The sequence below is a fragment of the Salmo salar genome, chromosome ssa14 (genome assembly GCF_905237065.1).
Source record: "Salmo salar chromosome ssa14, Ssal_v3.1, whole genome shotgun sequence".
NCBI lineage: Eukaryota > Metazoa > Chordata > Actinopteri > Salmoniformes > Salmonidae > Salmo > Salmo salar.
This window is the reverse complement of record NC_059455.1, coordinates 26,635,980-26,656,485: the sequence shown is the minus strand read 5'-3', so window position 1 is coordinate 26,656,485 and position 20,506 is coordinate 26,635,980. Positions and strand designations below refer to the sequence as shown.

The 20,506-nt window shown below is 45.3% G+C and overlaps 1 protein-coding gene across 3 annotated transcripts in view; it reads right to left on the bottom strand.

Annotated features, from left to right (window-relative positions):
* The window catches only part of LOC106569198 (pre-B-cell leukemia transcription factor 1), a 59,699-nt gene that overhangs the window by 3,174 nt on the left and 36,019 nt on the right, over nucleotides 1–20,506 (bottom strand). The window contains exons 3-8 of one of the 3 annotated variants that reach the window (XM_014140309.2): nucleotides 5,597–5,850; nucleotides 4,164–4,354; nucleotides 3,834–3,969; nucleotides 3,376–3,535; nucleotides 2,138–2,271; nucleotides 1,193–1,282 (exon numbers count right to left, since the gene is read on the bottom strand). In XM_014140309.2, coding sequence (XP_013995784.1) covers nucleotides 1,193–1,282; nucleotides 2,138–2,271; nucleotides 3,376–3,535; nucleotides 3,834–3,969; nucleotides 4,164–4,354; nucleotides 5,597–5,850 — 965 coding nt within the window. The remainder of the gene's footprint in view (nucleotides 1–1,192; nucleotides 1,283–2,137; nucleotides 2,272–3,375; nucleotides 3,536–3,833; nucleotides 3,970–4,163; nucleotides 4,355–5,596; nucleotides 5,851–20,506) is intronic. The other 2 variants (XM_014140310.2, XM_014140311.2) reach the window with 2 other exon arrangements.

Below are 20,506 nucleotides of genomic sequence, written 5' to 3'. Positions count from 1 at the left end.
TCTACAATATAAATGAAGTGTCTTACAAGGACATCATATTTTGATGTTTGAATACATTGTTTAAAAACATAATTGCATAAAAAGTTCATTTGGATTCGGCTCAGATTTTGAGGTATGGGGGCAGAGGGTCACAATATCTACACAGACAGGTGTTGACGACTGATGTGCTGCAAATGTGAATGCCCGTACTGGTTTGTCAAAGGCTGCCTCACAGAAACCACCTACTATGCATCCACTGAATAACAGACAGTGATCTTAACATTGCCCATTTTCATCAGCCCTCATTTAGCTTAGTTACAGCATAGTTTACTGAGGAAGCTCAGTAGAACGTCTTCAGTCCACCACCACTTCCTTTTTTAGAATCTTGGGTTGGACATTGCAGGGCTCGCTGCTGTCAGTGTCATTGTGGTTGTTGGACGAATGACGCGACCGATGCACTCAGACTGCTGGCCCAGACCCCCTCTCACCCTGCTGTGACTGCCTTATTGATTCCCCTCTCTACAACACAGCCTGTCACTGTAGATCGTAACACTACACACACACCCTCCAGTGTTCCCAGCCTTGCCCTGCCAAAACCCCATCAGAACGTGGCAGTCTTTTTTTAGGGTGGTAGATAGATTTGACTGAAGCTTGTACTCTGGGGCGATTATTTTTTGGGGGGCTCTTGGAATGGGGAAGAAATTAGGTCTGTGTTTCTTTTCATTTGGTGCCACGTGAGCTGAGTGTTGGACAGGCAGGATGTCACCTGTGGCCTTGTTCCTGTCGGCTGCAGGTGCCTCGCTAACACTAATGTCCCCAGACAGGCAGGCTCTGAGCGTGTCCGTACGCCTGGCCGGCCGCCTCTCGCTCCGTCTGACTCCTGCCTCCTCACCTGGCGCCCGGGGCATTACCAGTACGCAAGGGCCGTCGCCTGGACAACAGCCCAGCCACCAACAGGCCACTGCTAACTAAGTGACATCCCACACACATTGGCTTCCAAATAATTGGGCAAAGGGACAAACTGAAACCCTAATAAAGGCAGCTTTTTATCGAATTGTTGGTTAAATGTATGAACACATTGCATCGGAACAAAAGAAGAATAGCTATAGAAGTATAGTATAGAAATAGTTATTTTTCTTTCAAAGAGACCAAAGTAAGACTAGGCAATATTGTGATGAAATGAAAGAAAGTTGTTGTTTGCTGGTGTTCTTACATTGATGCCCTGTGGACTGTACATCTGGCTGGCTGCAATGCTGTCACTGTATCCTCCTGTCTGGCTGATAACATGGCGAAGAGTATCCACCTGGAACGGGCGCACACACACACACAGACACACGTAGAGAAAAGGGCGGGTCAGACAGACAAAAGCTCTAGATGAAAAAGACCTTCATGCATAAGAAAGGTCAGTCTGATAGCAAAAGGGTATCATGCACTGGGAAAGGTTACCACAGCAACAGTTTAGAATGATTTGGCCTGTAATACAGGTTCGACACAATAGAGATCACAAAAGAACAACGTCAAACAACCACAATATCATCACACGGGAACTCATATGAATATCGTATTACAATTCAAAGAGGAATGAAAATGAAACAAATCAAATTGCTTCTATGACTCAAAAGTCCTCTCCTCAGTGGCTGGGAATGAGTGTGCAGCCAAATGACCTCCTGACAAGGACAAGCCAGTATCAACCCAGGAGATCTCTTGTCCACCCCAGGGGTTAATACTATGCATATTCATGAAACACCTCAAGCATTTGGAGAGTTGATTTAAAAATAAAGGTGGGACGGATGGAGAGACGAAGCAGGTGGTGACTCTTCAACCCATCCTATGATGAATGAGACTTCCTCCCAATCCCAAAACTCAGAAAACTCTGTGCTAGTCATTGTTGTCCAACGGGGCAAGGTCAGAGGACTGTTGTACACCAGTGGCTACGACAACTGTTCAGATTTCAATGAAACCTTGTAGGCCGGGCAGTGCTTGAACAACTGAGCAGGGAGATTCAGTCTTTTAATACTAGACCTCATAAGGCTGTCTGCCGCGGGTCAGTGACTGTCTTCAACAGGCCACTAATAGGCTACTAGTGTATGACTGCTAGCTAGGTATCTATCTACATGACAGCTAGTGTACTAATGTATGGATTACGTAGATAACGTACTAGTCTCTGCGAGGTTCCTACCTGGGACTGAACATTGGCCCCAACCCCGGCCCCCTGGTATGAGTCCCCATTCAGAGCCTGCACACTCATAAACAAGTCTCCGGAGTTTGACATGTTAAAAGAGCCAGCAGAACCTGGGAGGCCAGAGAGTGAAAGAGAGAGAGGGGGAAGGGAGGAAGAGAGAGAAGAGAAGAAAGGAAAGACAGGTTAACACGATCATGCAGCAGAAAAAGTGCAGTCAGTTGGGTTAGTAGGAGAGGGTTGAAAGCAAAATATGGTCTAGTGAACAGGGAACCACATCAGTGACCAGCCACCGTCTACTATACTGTATGTACCTATGGAAATGTAATTGAAAAATCTGGCAAAGGGGTATTCTAAGAAAATGTTGAACTATACTGTACTAATGATCAACACTACACCAACTGTTACTCCTGTGGTTATTGTGATGCCAATCATATTACTAAGAATAAGGTTAGGGGTTAAAACCGGGATGAAACTGAAACAGAATAGATGGATTGTCTTGTTGTTTAAGTTCCTTGCTACCGGACTGGTTGGATCATTAAGGAAATGCTAATTGATCGACAGGAAGACTGAAAGAATCCTCTTTGTCCTTTTAATGGAGCCAAACTCCACAGATGTTAAAAGAGAACGCAGCCTAACTTGATTTGAAGGCAGAAAAAAAACACAAGACAAGGCCATAATCCAATACAGCTGAAGGGTCACCATGATGACAAAGGACTAGGCTGGAGTGCCCCGTCAATAGCTTAATGACACACAAGAGGTCAACCAGACAAGTCACAGGATGGATGAACTATTTCTCTAACCAAGACTGAGCCCGAAATGGTGTGTTAACCAGACAAACCCCAGAGAGAGAGAGAGAGAGACGGACCGTACCACTGGGCCAGAAGTTATTGGGTTAGTTCAGAAAGGGGGGGTACAGACAGCATTTTGTTAGTCAAAAGGAACAGAGACACGACTGGATTCTTGAGTTGGGGCCCAGGGTTGAGATGACAGTGCTCTACACCTCTCTGCTCAAAAATGTGGTATTTCTGAATTGATTTGTCCATACTACTGCAATGTGGATCCCTCCCAATGTAGCATATATAATGCTTCAGCCCTTTATAATGATGATCTGTGCTCATGTTGAATTGGGGGTACGCAGCCAAACTAACATTAACAGTACTGACGTGGTACTATACAGGTCACATCCACTATGGCTGGCTGGTATTGATACTGACCTGCAGAGTTGGGGGTGGAGGGGGAGTTGGCCTGGCTGCCATGGGCTGATACACTGGTTGCACTGACAGCTGTCTTCGCGGCGTACATGTTTGCTTCCTCTTGGAACTTGCCAATGTTTTTCTTGTATCGGATTCTCTTGTTTCCAAACCAGTTCGATACCTGTGAAACATTTAAAGTACAAATTATGTAAGAAGAAATGTCTATAGTAAATCGCCTTTTGTTTTGTTGAAACAATTATTTGAGAAAGCTATCACATGCTATCATAAGACAGCCTATGTGAATCCATTACAGAATGCAGGATTAAACATTGGAGCTGTATGACCCTATGCTAGCTGACTTCCTATGGCATGACAGAAGCCATACTGTGTTTTCCATACATGTACACGCACAACAGAAGATTAGAGTTCGCTTCATCACACACAGGATGGATACGAGGCTTGCGACTGGCGGCACATACCTGTGACATTGTGATGGAGCACTTCTTGGCCAGCTCTTCCTTGGCCTCCTCACTGGGATAAGGGTTGGACAGGTGGGAGTAGAAATACTCATTTAGGATCTCTGTTGCCTGCTTGTTGAAGTTCCTCCTCTTTCGTCTGCAGAGAGAGCGAGAGAGAGAGACCATATTTACTATCACAAGGCAGACAATTGCTGTCCAAATAATGTAACTGCATCATAACAAAGGTTTTGCCTGTTTTCATAACAATAAGTTTAAATTATAGAAACACACACACACACACACACACACACACACACACACACACACACACACACACACACACACACACACCTGGCATCGAGGAAGCGGGAGCGTAGGATCATGACGGCCTCGCAGGTGCTCTGTTTAAGCTGCATCTGGATGGAGCTGAACTTGCGGTGGATGATGCCCACCATGCGTTCTATCTCTTTGGGCGAGATGGGCCGTGTGCGGCTCTGCTCCCTCAGCAGGTTCATCACATGGGTGGTAAACTCATTACACGCCTAAAGAGACAGACAGACGCACTCATATGAGGCAGATAGCAATCTCACTGACTTGAATACAGCAGAGAAGTAAGACACTGCAAGCATTGTAAGTAATGTTAGTAATAAGTCGTAGTATGTCGCTGTTGGAAAACAACACTTTTACCAATTTTCATTATTGTAATATTGAAGGCAGTAACTTCCCTCAATGTACTCTGAACATTTTGAGACGATAGAAAATGTATTCAAAATAGCTTCATAATTGTATGTTCGTTAATGGGGGAAGAAATCTGTTTTTTCCATTTCCTGAAAAGTTTCTGTTTTGGAGAAAATAGGTTCTCATTCGACAATGAAGAAATCTAGTAGTTGTACTACAAGTACTAATGAGTAGTAGTAGTAATACAAGTATTGCAGTGTTGTGGCAGACACTAAAGCATTGGATTAGTGATACAGCTAAGCTGAGACTTTCTTTGTATATTGAGGAGACTTTTCTTCAACAGTTAAGAAAAAAATGAAGATGTCTAAAATGACAGCAGGCTTTCTTTCCTGTTCACCAGGTTTGAACTATCTTTCTGTTTCTCTCTCTTCACTTCTCTCTCTGTCTTTTCACTCAGTGTCTCTCTCGTTCTCTCTCTCTCTCTGTCAGAATCAGTCACTGGGAAGTGTCTACTGTGTTTGGGGACAGGGGAGTCTGTTGACTGTCAGCACCGGGGTCGCGTCAGTTGAAACGAGACACAGTTCAGTGCAACAGCCGTTCCGCCTGTACACACTGTATCAGTAGTACACATAGTAGTGACATGGGTATACTCAGGTGCATAAGTAACACTGTGACAGGTAGTGATGACGAGTCTGCTTGAGATGATGACAGGTGGTAATATATATGACAGGATGCTCTCTTTGGCGAAGGATGAGTGTGTGACTGATAAAATGTTTGCCAGCTGAAAAGTGATTTCTGAAAGCGTGGTTGCTCAGGAGGTGCTTTGGGGGGTTTGATTTGAGAAGAATTATCTGCATATAACAAAACTTGTGTGCAGTGTGAGTGTAGTGAGACGGCAGTGGGGTTGTCTATTGGAAGCGAGAGAGGACAGTTACAATTGGCTTGGTCGTCAGTATGTAGTGAGATGGCAGAACTCAGAGCAGACAGGACTTAAGGGAGAGAGGGGTTGCCTATAGGAAGTGAGAGGCGTTGTGAGGGTCTTCTTAGAGCCGAAGGGGTTTATGGGAAGGGAAAGAGTGGTTATGAGGGGCGTGGTCTGTCCTCACCTGTTCATACTTCTCCAGCTCTGTGTGGTAGATCCCGCGGATCTGAGTCAGCTTGGCCCGGTAGTCTGAGTGTTCTGCCGAGTTGGTGTCCGAGCCCACTCCTCCTCCCGCTGCAGCTGCTGCTGCAGCCGCCGCCACCGCAGACCCACCCCCTTTCTCCGGTCCGGACACGCCTTCCGCCAGAAGCATGTTGTCCAATCGCATGAGTTGGGCATCTGGAGGCTCCTCCTCCTGGGAACCACGGATACTGAGCACTGTAGAGACAATAGAGAAGACAAATAACAGTTAGTAACAAACTAGTGATGTAAAATCTTACACAATACTGACGCTAACACAACATCTGATTGTTAGCAGTGGCACTGCAAAGGAAAGAGGCAAAGTTAACATTAATGGACAGCGCTGTAATAAAAAAAATACTATTTGGGTGAGAAGTGAAGTGACTGCAGTCTACCACTGTACTTTCTTCTTTCTACAGTCTTCAACCTGTTCCCTCTGAAATATGACCGTCTCTTTAATAGCCCACGTCTGTGCCATAAAAACCTGGATCCTGCTGAGCCTGGCAGCACCCACGATAATAAAACTATCATCTCATTGATTTTGAATATCATTTCATGTAAATAATTAACACAGACTTCCAAGAGAGTTCATTTTTCTTTGCACTCCTGAAGAGCAGATTATGATATTTACTTAGTGGCTAAAACAATAACATATTTTCATAAAAAGATAATAATCTTCCTGGTCAGGCAAACTAATACTATCATCACAACCTGACCGGGGTAAAAATGGTACAATAATGATCTACTCCAGCTGAAGAGCAATAAAATGACTCACGTCTAATATCAATGTGGATCATCTCAGTGATAAGGAACAAAAAGTATTTATTAACGCCAGACAAACAGGAAAAGCAAAGATATGCTGGATTAGTCTTATTTATGGGTCACTGTCACACCACAACCATCGCTTCTAACCTACTAAATAAATGCTAAGCTAGATTTTGAATAACAGTTAGCGAACAAGCAGCAAAATGGAAAGACCCCTAACGGCTGCTGAAAGGGTGCTAACAAGGTAGTTGTCAGTCCTATTTAGGCGACTGGCCCTTAAGGCTACCGGTCCACTTCTGGCACTGGTCACACGGTTTGGGGTGTTCAGTCTCAGTGATAGGTGTGGTGGTCAGTTTGGCCCTGCTCCTCCCCCCTCCCCCACTGCTCGACTGGATAGGTGGCTGTGACATGCCACACACCAACATCAGCCAGTACCACAGTGTGCAAAATGATGTTCCACGGTATATTCACTCAGAGGAACATGCGAACAACACCTGTCGCCCCCGTACATTCACAGATACACGCTTGCCCACACACACATACACGTCCACACACACATCTACAAACGCAAACACCAAAAGGTTGATTGAAGATAACATTTCTTCAACTTTTCCTCCTGTTTTCTTATACAGTTAAATGGTGTGCGTATCAGTGGAGGCTGCTGAGGGGAGAACGGCTCATAATAATGGCTGGAATGGAGTCAACAGAATGGCATTTGATACCACTGATTCCACTCTGGCCATTACCACGAGCCCTTCCTCCCCAATTAAGGTGCCACCAACCTCCTGTGGTGTGTACTCCAGAGTGAAATCATGTCATCATGTCTGACAAACAGAGAAGTGGAGCATCTTTAAGAGAGAAACATGTCCACTACAGCCCCTTTCAGCCAACAGTGTGATCTAGTGAGGACAACACATTTGTGAGTGTGTTTCACTATGGTACCAACAGGACTGTGTTTCACTATGGTACCAACAGGGCTGTGTTTCACTATGGTACCAACAGGGCTGTGTTTCACTATGGTACCAGCAGGGCTGTGTTTCACTATGGTACCAACAGGACTGTGTTTCACTATGGTACCAGCAGGGCTGTGTTTCACTATGGTACCAACAGGGCTGTGTTTCACTATGGTACCAACAGGACTGTGTTTCACTATGGTACCAGCAGGGCTGTGTTTCACTATGGTACCAGCAGGGCTGTGTTTCACTATGGTACCAACAGGACTGTGTTTCACTATGGTACCAGCAGGGCTGTGTTTCACTATGGTACCAGCAGGGCTGTGTTTCACTATGGTACCAACAGGGCTGTGTTTCACTATGGTACCAACAGGGCTGTGTTTCACTATGGTACCAACAGGGCTGTGTTTCACTATGGTACCAACAGGGCTGTGTTTCACTATGGTACCAACAGGACTGTGTTTCACTATGGTACCAACAGGGCTGTGTTTCACTATGGTACCAACAGGACTGTGTTTCACTATGGTACCAACAGGACTATGTTTCACTATGGTACCAGCAGGACTGTGTTTCACTATGGTACCAACAGGGCTGTGTTTCACTATGGTACCAACAGGACTGTGTTTCACTATGGTACCAACAGGGCTGTGTTTCACTATGGTACCAACAGGACTGTGTTTCACTATGGTACCAACGGGCTGTGTTTCACTATGGTACCAACAGGACTGTGTTTCACTATGGTACCAACAGGGCTGTGTTTCACTATGGTACCAACAGGGCTGTGTTTCACTATGGTACCAGCAGGGCTGTGTTTCACTATGGTACCAACAGGGCTGTGTTTCACTATGGTACCAACAGGGCTGTGTTTCACTATGGTACCAACAGGACTGTGTTTCACTATGGTGCCAACAGGGCTGTGTTTCACTATGGTACCAACAGGACTGTGTTTCACTATGGTGCCAACAGGGCTGTGTTTCACTATGGTACCAACAGGGCTGTGTTTCACTATGGTACCAACAGGACTGTGTTTCACTATGGTACCAACAGGACTGTGTTTCACTATGGTACCAACAGGACTGTGTTTCACTATGGTACCAACAGGGCTGTGTTTCACTATGGTACCAGCAGGGCTGTGTTTCACTATGGTACCAACAGGGCTGTGTTTCACTATGGTACCAACAGGACTGTGTTTCACTATGGTACCAACAGGGCTGTGTTTCACTATGGTACCAACAGGACTGTGTTTCACTATGGTACCAGCAGGGCTGTGTTTCACTATGGTACCAACAGGACTGTGTTTCACTATGGTACCAACAGGGCTGTGTTTCACTATGGTACCAACAGGACTGTGTTTCACTATGGTACCAACAGGGCTGTGTTTCACTATGGTACCAACAGGACTGTGTTTCACTATGGTACCAACAGGGCTGTGTTTCACTATGGTACCAACAGGACTGTGTTTCACTATGGTGCCAACAGGGCTGTGTTTCACTATGGTACCAACAGGACTGTGTTTCACTATGGTACCAGCAGGGCTGTGTTTCACTATGGTACCAACAGGGCTGTGTTTCACTATGGTACCAGCAGGGCTGTGTTTCACTATGGTACCAACAGGGCTGTGTTTCACTATGGTACCAACAGGGCTGTGTTTCACTATGGTACCAACAGGGCTGTGTTTCACTATGGTACCAACAGGGCTGTGTTTCACTATGGTACCAACAGGACTGTGTTTCACTATGGTACCAGCAGGGCTGTGTTTCACTATGGTACCAACAGGGCTGTGTTTCACTATGGTACCAGCAGGACTGTGTTTCACTATGGTACCAACAGGACTGTGTTTCACTATGGTACCAACAGGGCTGTGTTTCACTATGGTACCAACAGGACTGTGTTTCACTATGGTACCAGCAGGGCTGTGTTTCACTATGGTACCAACAGGGCTGTGTTTCACTATGGTACCAACAGGGCTGTGTTTCACTATGGTACCAACAGGGCTGTGTTTCACTATGGTACCAACAGGGCTGTGTTTCACTATGGTACCAACAGGGCTGTGTTTCACTATGGTACCAACAGGACTGTGTTTCACTATGGTGCCAACAGGGCTGTGTTTCACTATGGTACCAACAGGACTGTGTTTCACTATGGTGCCAACAGGGCTGTGTTTCACTATGGTACCAACAGGACTGTGTTTCACTATGGTACCAGCAGGGCTGTGTTTCACTATGGTACCAGCAGGGCTGTGTTTCACTATGGTACCAACAGGACTGTGTTTCACTATGGTACCAACAGGACTGTGTTTCACTATGGTACCAACAGGGCTGTGTTTCACTATGGTACCAACAGGGCTGTGTTTCACTATGGTACCTACAGGACTGTGTTTCACTATGGTACCAACAGGACTGTGTTTCACTATGGTACCAACAGGGCTGTGTTTCACTATGGTACCAACAGGGCTGTGTTTCACTATGGTACCAACAGGGCTGTGTTTCACTATGGTACCAGCAGGACTGTGTTTCACTATGGTACCAACAGGGCTGTGTTTCACTATGGTACCAACAGGGCTGTGTTTCACTATGGTGCCAGCAGGACTGTGTTTCACTATGGTACCAACAGGGCTGTGTTTCACTATGGTACCAACAGGGCTGTGTTTCACTATGGTACCAGCAGGGCTGTGTTTCACTATGGTACCAACAGGGCTGTGTTTCACTATGGTACCAACAGGGCTGTGTTTCTCTATGGTACCAACAGGGCTGTGTTTCACTATGGTACCAACAGGACTGTGTTTCACTATGGTACCAACAGGGCTGTGTTTCACTATGGTACCAACAGGGCTGTGTTTCACTATGGTACCAACAGGACTGTGTTTCACTATGGTACCAACAGGGCTGTGTTTCACTATGGTACCAGCAGGGCTGTGTTTCACTATGGTACCAACAGGACTGTGTTTCACTATGGTACCAACAGGGCTGTGTTTCACTATGGTACCAGCAGGACTGTGTTTCACTATGGTACCAACAGGGCTGTGTTTCACTATGGTACCAGCAGGGCTGTGTTTCACTATGGTACCAACAGGACTGTGTTTCACTATGGTACCAACAGGGCTGTGTTTCACTATGGTACCAACAGGGCTGTGTTTCACTATGGTGCCAACAGGGCTGTGTTTCACTATGGTGCCAACAGGGCTGTGTTTCACTATGGTACCAACAGGACTGTGTTTCACTATGGTGCCAACAGGACTGTGTTTCACTATGGTACCAACAGGACTGTGTTTCACTATGGTGCCAACAGGACTGTGTTTCACTATGGTACCAACAGGGCTGTGTTTCACTATGGTGCCAACAGGACTGTGTTTCACTATGGTACCAACAGGACTGTGTTTCACTATGGTGCCAGCAGGACTGTGTTTCACTATGGTACCAACAGGGCTGTGTTTCACTATGGTACCAACAGGACTGTGTTTCACTATGGTACCAACAGGACTGTGTTTCACTATGGTGCCAGCAGGACTGTGTTTCACTATGGTACCAACAGGGCTGTGTTTCACTATGGTACCAGCAGGACTGTGTTTCACTATGGTGCCAGCAGGACTGTGTTTCACTATGGTACCAACAGGGCTGTGTTTCACTATGGTACCAGCAGGACTGTGTTTCACTATGGTGCCAACAGGGCTGTGTTTCACTATGGTACCAGCAGGACTGTGTTTCACTATGGTGCCAACAGGGCTGTGTTTCACTATGGTACCAACAGGGCTGTGTTTCACTATGGTGCCAGCAGGACTGTGTTTCACTATGGTGCCAGCAGGACTGTGTTTCACTATGGTACCAACAGGGCTGTGTTTCACTATGGTACCAACAGGACTGTGTTTCACTATGGGACCTACAGGACTGTGTTTCACTATGGTACCAACAGGGCTGTGTTTCACTATGGTACCAACAGGACTGTGTTTCACTATGGTGCCAACAGGACTGTGTTTCACTATGGTACCAACAGGACTGTGTTTCACTATGGTACCAACAGGGCTGTGTTTCACTATGGTACCAACAGGACTGTGTTTCACTATGGGACCTACAGGACTGTGTTTCACTATGGTACCAACAGGACTGTGAGTGGTGTGTGGACGTGGACCACACTGCTCTTCTTCTGTCTGCCACTAGAAGGCTCCCTAAGTAAAGGAGCAGAGCTATCTGTCTCCTCTCAGAGGTGGTAAAAACAACCAGGTAGCCTGTTCATTTCATCCACCATCTTTACACAGACTGGCAGCATACACTACACTGCCTGGACATAGTACATGTCTGCATCAATTAATATATATGCATACCTACTATAAGGGGTGAATCACTACCTTTAAACATACAGTATTTACAATTGCTAAGAGTGACAATTCGACAGAATGGCAGTAAATGAAAGAGGTGGCTTGCTGAGAGAGATGTGCTGGAGTACACTGTCTGTCTGGCCCATGTTACTGTATGTTGCTCTATGCTTTTGTCTGTGGCTATGTCCACAGAGATATGCTGTCTGCCTGCTGACCTCTCCAGTGAGAGTGGGGTCAAGATGGATTCCAAGCCCTCACGGAGAACCTGTCTCTCCCATGAAGCCTCTACCCTCCCCTCCCCCCTTCCCCCCATCCACACCCGATCAGCTTCACCATCTGAGCATGCAGACTCAGGAGGCAAAATGTCAATGGTTATCAGAAGACTGGAAAGGTCAGGGTTTCAGAAAGGAGAGTGTGTGTGTGTGTGTGTGTGTGTGTGTGTGTGTGTGTGTGTGTGTGTGTGTGTGTGTGTGTGTGTGTGTGTGTGTGTGTGTGTGTGTGTGTGTGTGTGTGTGTGTGTGTGTGTGTGTGTGTGTTTACTTGCATGCATAGTGGGTGTTGACTACTGTCCACTTGCAATATTTCTCCTGCTTGCGTTCCTTAAAACTTAAAAAGCCCTAAAGCTATTTCACCTCAGTCAGTCATCTCCTAACTAATCTCTCATTCCTCAGCTGTAGAACCCTCCCAACCGACCAATCAACAATCTCTCAGTCAATGTCACTATCTCTAACCTCATTGTCCACTCTGAATCTAAAAGACTGAGACGAGATGGAGAACAACAAATAAAATATTGCCTTGCTATTTCTCGCAGACCAGGAAAACTAGAATACTGTGATGTTTTTCTGACGACAACATGCAGGCTACCTCCAAGTGGAGAGGAAACCTAATGAGGCACACAGTGATTTATTCGTTCACAGTATCCTCCAGTGCAACACTAAAAGCATGAAATTGATTAAATAAATACAATGAATAAAGATAATGATACAATTCACTGTGCTGTGGCATAATTACTCTAACCATAGCCATCATATTGACTTATTCCTGTTCAGTAATGGCCATGAATTAGATGAAAGTCCTCATCGCCAGTCCAGCATCATAGAGTGAACTCTGCCCCCCTAAAACACTACATCATAATCATCTGGCAATAGGAGGCGGATTCTTCAAAAAACAATGGCTTTATATAATCATTTAAATGTCCAAACATTGATGTACCAATCCCAGCTTGCCCCTTTAAAATACCGTACTATTGTTAGAATGTCTCCTTCTGTTTCCCATTGGTCTGTTTTCATTGATAGGTCCCTCAGGCCAGTATTCTAAGACTAGCAGTGTGTCTCTATAAAAAGACTGCGATCATTTCATCTTGACCGTTACAGACAGACTTTAATTGAACAGTGAGAGGACTCACAATCCCCCTCTCCCTCCCTCTGTACTCATGTTTAATTCAACCTCTATCTTTCCCCCACAGAGCAGCAATATGAAAAAGAAAAATGGTGAAATACCCATCCATCTGATGAAATAACTGAAATAATATCACGTTCTGAATTAAGACTATATTTTGTTTTTTGTTTAAATGATGGCTCATAGTCATACCTTTCTGTCTTACTGGGCTGTAAGATGTTTGCACAGCACTAGTATGTCTACAAACACAAACCTACCACACAGCCAACCACACAAACACACACACAGAGAAAATGCCCATACATAAAACAGCCTTCTCTGCATATTGGCAGACTTTTCCCCTCTCTCTCAGCCTCCAGCCCTGGCTCCCAGTGAGCGCTTTCAAATGAAAGCATGTTTAATTAATGATGTTGAAGTATTCTGTCACAATTAGGAAGATGAACAGCCAAACAAGGCAGCACTGATGTCCCTGACAGCCATGATGAAAGTTTACCCTCCTCGCCTTTGACTGGCAGCTAGCAACCAATGCTGGATCGGATCCATTTCATGTCGATACAGTAACGCAATACACTCCTCCGCAGTGCTGTGTGTACGTGTGTGTGTTTCTGTGGGTGTGTGTGTATTTGTTTGTCTGCGTGTGTGTATCTGTCTGTGTGTGCGTGTGTGCATATCTCTGGACCACGTCACAGCGTCAGGCCAGGCCTATAAGCACAGTCTGTATTGATTCTGTGGGCACACGTCATCCAGGGTTTCAGCAGTTCATAAATCAGCCGTGTTCCTGACGCAGGCGCGCTGTGCCTGTCTGTGTGTGTGTGTGTGTGTGTGTGTGTGTGTGTGTGTGTGTGTGTGTGTGTGTGTGTGTGTGTGTGTGTGTGTGTGTGTGGGGGGGGGCCTGCCACAGGCCAGTCAGCGGGAGTGGTAGCGACAGACACATGATAATTGAACATCACCACCATTCATCCCTGCCACACAGCATTCTGGGACAGAAAAAACAACAATCTGGAATCCTGAGGAAGCAGTGTGATGATTTACCATGGACATGACGAGTATCACATCTAAAACAAATTGTCATCTGACTTCCCCAGTCCTTAAGGATTCATTGTTCAAGCCATCAACATAATCCACTGCTCTGCATGTGATGGCAGCATGGTATGAGTAATCTGCTAGCATAGAAACAATGAATTCTATTCATTTCAATGTGGTTTGTCTGATAGACGCGTAAGCTACTGATGCTAAGCAATAGTTACTAAATGCATGTGTGTCTACTGACATCGGTAGCACAGTGCCTATTAAAGTCAGTCAACAAGCATGTTCTGCTCCTTTAAGAAAATCACAAAGCAGTTTTGTCCTTAGAAAGGTTTACTCCTCACTGTGTTCACAGGAAAGTCTCCATGGCCCAAAATGTCCACTCTATCATCAGATAATGGGGACTAGAACAACTCCGGTACACAAGGGTAAAGCCATAAAGACCCTCTAAAACACTTGCGTTATGCTTTATCTGCCATCTCCAGTGTCATGTTCAAAAGTGGGCAGAACCCAGAGTGTTATAGCAGTTGACAGAGGCCGGGCAGACGACGACAAGGACAATGAAAAGGAAGGGAACAAGAAAGAGAGGAGGAGGAAGAAGGAAGATTGGGAAAAGAAGCAGAGGGATGGATGGATGGAGAGAGAGAGGAAAGGCATAGAATAAGAAAGTGAGGTGTCAATTAAAATAATGAACGCCAGTGCATTTGGGAGGTGATAGCTGGTAAGAGACAAGCTGACAGGCATCACATTAGGCAGATTTGGTGGCCGTTCCTTCTCCCTGTCTTCCCCCCTCATTCCCTCCTTTACCCTCTCACCCCCCTCTGCGACCAGTGGTTCCTCATGAGAGAGGCCAGGCGAAGAAAGGAAAGGCAAGGCAGGGTAAAGGGAGCATGGCAGGGCAAGACACAGTCCACACAGGGCACTCGGCTTAGTGGGTGTTTTTCAGAGCAAGTTCCCCCTCCAGCTATTCATAATAACAGTAATTATGGTGGTCATCTGAGGCTTAAGCAGGCCAGGCTGAGGCCTGAGGGGCCGGTCCCGATAACGAGGCAGCAGCAGCCAACGCCTCCCTCCCGCCAGAGGAGGAAAGACCATTCAGAACCCCCCCCCCCCCCCCCACCCCCACCAAGCATTCCACAGTTAAAGGCCCCTTCATTAAAATTATTCATTATTTAAAATAGGCAATACATTAGCCCCCCAGCAATCATCGGTCCTTTCTTAAGGTGTCTTCAAATATATATCGTCTTGATCTAATTAAACCCATGCTCGGCCCATGCCATTTTAATCTGCCCGGGGCGGCACTGGAAATCATGGTGGCTGAATATCTCATTCTTGATCAGTCACGGGTGTTCCTGAGCAGGGAGCTGTATAGTCAGTCGACTATGAGAGAGACAAAGGCCTCTATATGAAGTATTATGTACCCTATGTAAGCTGACAACATAAGAGTACAACACAGCAACACAGTGACTGGTAGCTTTGCTGGTCTATTAAAAACAAGTGAATAACGCTTAGTTTACTAATGGTCTCTCATCTCAGAGAGATGAAACCAGTTGTGCTCTCGAGTGTAGTGTGTCATCGAGCTGGTGAATTACTACAGTGACCTGTTATCTTAGTATCTGTTTGTGTTGACCTGTGTTGAAATGTCATATATTTGATGTGTTCTGTTACATGGTGTATGTGACACATATACTATAGGGCCTAGGACTTATTCATCTGAGGAAGACCATAGAGATTTAAATCACATTTAATTATCAACATTCCTCCCAACTCTAGATGAACAATCAAATAACATTGACAGGAGGAGTCACTTTTTAAAATGTTGTTAATTCTGTGTGTGTGTATGTGTGTGTGTGTCACTGGTGTACCATAGGGACCGGGTGCTTGTGACTTAATCTCCATTCCTAAGGGGGAATCAGTGGGGGGTACACTCATTAAAATAGCTGCCTCTGGCGTCTACCATCTACCCATCCTAGCTCTAACTAATTATTACCGACACGACACACTGACTGACTGACTGTCTGACTGACTGACTGACTGACTGTCTGACTGACTGTCTGCACGAAAATGGGAATTTTTATTTTTTATTTAACCTTTATTTACCTAGGCAAGTCAGTTAAGAACAAATTCTTATTTACAATGGCGGCCTACCCCAGACGACGCTGGGCCAATTGTGCGCCGCCCTATTGGACTCCCAATCACGGCCGGTTGTGATACAGCCTGGAATCGAACCAGGGTCTGTTGGGACGCCTCTAGCACTGAGAAGCAGTGCCTTAGACTCGGGAGCCCACCTGATTGTTTTAGGGTTCGCCCATTAGATTACCCCCAAAATATGGGTGGGTAGTCAGAATTAGTCATAAGTAGGGCCAGGAGTTTTTTCTTGGTGAGGTCACGAAAAACTCAAGGCCTTATCAATATGCCCTGAATGGTTTTCCTAACTTTCGGCAAGGGCTTGTTAGCCTGAAAGCCATGCAGCAAATGACAGCAGACACCAGAGCCAGACGCAGTGCTCCAGGAGTTGGGGAAGCGATGGATAGTTAGTAGTTAGGACCGTATGGAGCTCAGAGGTGACTGTCCACGAGTAGCTGGAGTCCTGCCCTTTACTGTGGCTCTACACGAGGCCTCTCAGCAACACACCAATCAGGCATCCAACGAGAAGCCAACAACATGCTCCTTCTGGGGCCCGTGGTGTGTGTTCGTGTGCATGGCACATTTCATAAGGCTCCACTCTTTGACTGGTGATGAGTTTATGCGAAGGTAATTAACAGTAATTAATCCTTAATTACAGTAATTAGCCGAGTCGCAGTAAATTAAGCCACATCTGGAGGCAGGGAAGGAACGGGGCTGTACAAGCCAGGGCGGGCGGGTTTATTTTTGACAAGGGGGAGACGCTGACTCCATCTGACAGCGTTTGGTTAGGCCTACCTGGGACCTTCCTGAGTTTCCTCTGCAGTTTAGGGGGGTACACCCCTGTTACGCTCCTATGAGGGAGATAAGGGTCCTGGGACAAGGAACAGGTGAGGATAGGTTGCTGGGAAACAGATATATTTTCAACATCATCAACTCATCTCCAGGGGAAAGTCTCCCTGCAGCTACCAGGCAGAGGACATCCACCTCGCTCTCTCTCTCTCTCTCTCTCTCTCTCTCTCTCTCTCTCTCTCTCTCTCTCTCTCTCAGAGGGTGAGGACCATTAATATTGTAAATCTTGAGAGCTATAGCTGCTCTGGGTGTAAATATTGCCTCATTGCATTTATCAGGGAGGCTCCAATGCCATCAAGGCTGAAGTCAGTCTGGAGAGTGCGATTTGTTTAGAGGCTGTCACTAGCTGCCTGAGATCCCCCGGAGGCTTACTGTTTTTGCGACTGAGTCTTGCTGCTGCTAACTCTTACTCTGCTCTTGGCAGTCACAGGAGGAAAACAATGTGAGCCATCACACTGTATTACAAGGGGTCAGCTTGGACAGGACCAATATTTAACCAGGAGAAAAGAGAAAACGATTTAATAACGTCCAATAATCTCCTTTCTTCAGAGTGTTGGCTGTCTATTTTACATCCTAACCCTAATTTTAGTCTGCTTACATAATATAAAGTAGAAATATGACACAACGCTGTGAAATTATTACATTAGAGCTTTGACTAAGAGCACACTACCCCCTGACCCTTTGTTCAGACTTCAATCGCAAACTTTCTTCTTCTCATTAGTCGACCACTATTGCCTTCAATAGAAAGGATTAGCAATCAGCCTAATCACAGTAATTAGCTGCATGGATCATCATCCAGAGAGGGAGAGAGAGGGAGAGGGAGGGAGAGAGAGGGAGGGAGAGAGGGGGGAGGAGGGGGGGCTCCTATAGGACTGGAGAGGTGGATACTGGATATGACAGGCAATCCGTGGCCATGCCTAGCAGACAGTGGCACTGGCACAGGCCCCTCACACACCCCACACCCTGCCCCAAACTACCGCCAATATAGCAGACCCAGCTAGTCATTAATCATAGCCACAGGCCGTTGGGGGGTTGAATTGATGCAAGAATAGTGGGTCACAGGGAGCCCCTGCTGTCAATCATCAGTGTGTGTGTGTTTGGCAGTAGGGTCATGGGATTAGCCTCCAGCCATGGCGAGGGTACAGCCTAACGGGAGCGAAAAGTTCTAATGCAAAACAGAGATAAAATGACGTGGTAGACGGCATTTGCATGAGAGACAGGTCAAGTCGACGAGATGAAAGAAAACTGCATTTTTGCACCAAAAGCCAATTGCCAAGTCATCCCTTTTGAAAAACATAGTCTAAATATTTTTCTTTAACTGTCAGGGAAGGTTCAAGTCTCCAGCCTACAGTACTGCTGGCCCTGGGGCAGTCAACAAACAGCAGTACTAGCAACACCATGCAGACAAGTGACTGTCATGCCTGAACATCACACAAATAGGGCATCTTTATTTAACTAGGCAAGTCAGTTAAGAAAAAAATCTTATTTACAATGACAGCCTACCAGGGAACAGTGGGTTAACTTCCTTGTTCAGGGGAAGAATGACAGATTTTTACCTTGTCAGCTTGGGGATTTGATCCAGCAACTTTGGTTACGGCCCCAACGCTCTAACCACTAGGCTACCTGCCACCCCAAGAGGGTGATAACTCTGTTAATACAAAATACTATAGACAGGTCAATACTAGGGCTGTGGCGGTCACAACATTTCGTCAGCCGCTGATTGTCAAGCAAATAACTGTCGGTCTCACGGTCTTTGACCGTTAATTAACATAAACACATTTAACATCTCCTGGCTTCCACACACTGATGCAGACCTTTGGAGAATCTACATTTTAAAAAGTCTAATAAATCCATGCAATATAGCCTACACCTTCACAATAAATGTATTATTTATTTTAGACAGGTCTAAAGAAGCATGATATGAAGAACATGTAGTCTATTTCAGAAGAACAGAATAGCATACTCTGAGTTGCCCTTATGTTAGATCCTGATCTGGCCATGGCAAATGGCTGTGGGCTACACTAGTTCATTTAGCAGACAAGATTTGATTCCATGGCATCATTTTAGAGTATGAAGAATACATTTGAACAAATCTGAATAAAATAGAAAGGATATTTTCTCCAAACGATTTGAGGGAGTGCACACATACGGCTATTCTGTGTTGAGCGGTTAACAAAGCAATAGGTATTTCTATATGCTTAATTTAGAGTTTTTAATGTAACTTTAGTTGTTCTACAAACGTTGGGCTATATGTTTTGATTTTTAATACATTGTAAGGCTGCAAGATGTAACTCTAATGATAATTTGAAAAAAATTACTTGAAAGGCATGACCTCTGCTTTGCTTTTTCCCCAGGCTGTACACACTACATCAGTCACTCATTCACAATTTGACAAGCACTTGATAATGCCTAAAATTTCACGGCGGTATCTCCATGTCTTTTGCAGCCAGCGGCCGTTGTGCCCTTCTCCCTAAGTGCTGAGCGCTCTGAATCACCTTTTCACTCACATGGCTCTCCATCAGGTGATAGGGTCTTTCTCACAGGCTACAAGTGAAGACAGACACATTGTGCGTTCTTATCCAATTCCGAGGTGCACATTGAAGATATTGGAAGAACTGTCCATATTTACTTTTCGTCAGCCAACAAGATGAGTAGGCCTAACGAACAGCGAAAGCACTAGCCTATGTCAATCTACTATCCCCCATAGTACAAAGGTTAACCTATTCTATTCTGTGTGATAAATAACTATTCCAAACATAGTCTGGGACTGTTGTGGGATGCGACAGATCCCAAATTAATACAACCACTAGCATCAAAAAATCTGTTTTACGCAATGTGGCTGACGCAACAGATCAGAATGTTTAGCTTAAAATGTTGATAAACCATTAGGCTATATACAAACCGTATTAAAACATATAGGCCTATGGGTTGGCTACATGAGGTGTGCAACTATGATTAAACAAGTTGCAAAAAAAAGGCATTGTTTCTTATGCTGGGCATCATTCACGAGTGATAATATATCATTCACAAGGCTAATATTGTCACCCATCAGACTATTCTTGATTTTGATTTAGAATGGACCATTATCATGCACCTCCAAACAGGAGCAGCGGGGAAAAATACATGTCATCAATGCACTTAAATAGCAAATGGAGGATGCTTTTCCCCATGGTTTATTTTCATTAAGCAATGTGCTTAATATTAGGAAAGTTTAGAAATAAATATAGTAGCCTATAGAAAGCTGAGCCCCCTCTTTTTAGCAGAGGCCATCACTATTGTTTTTTTGTGTAATTGCATAGCCTATTGAAATGTTGCGCAACATGAGCTCATGCGCCCTCATGAAGTGTTTGATTACATTTTGAAAACATTTGCATTGATGTCAGAATGATTAGAGGGACAATAGAGTGCTGAGTACCAGGCAGTT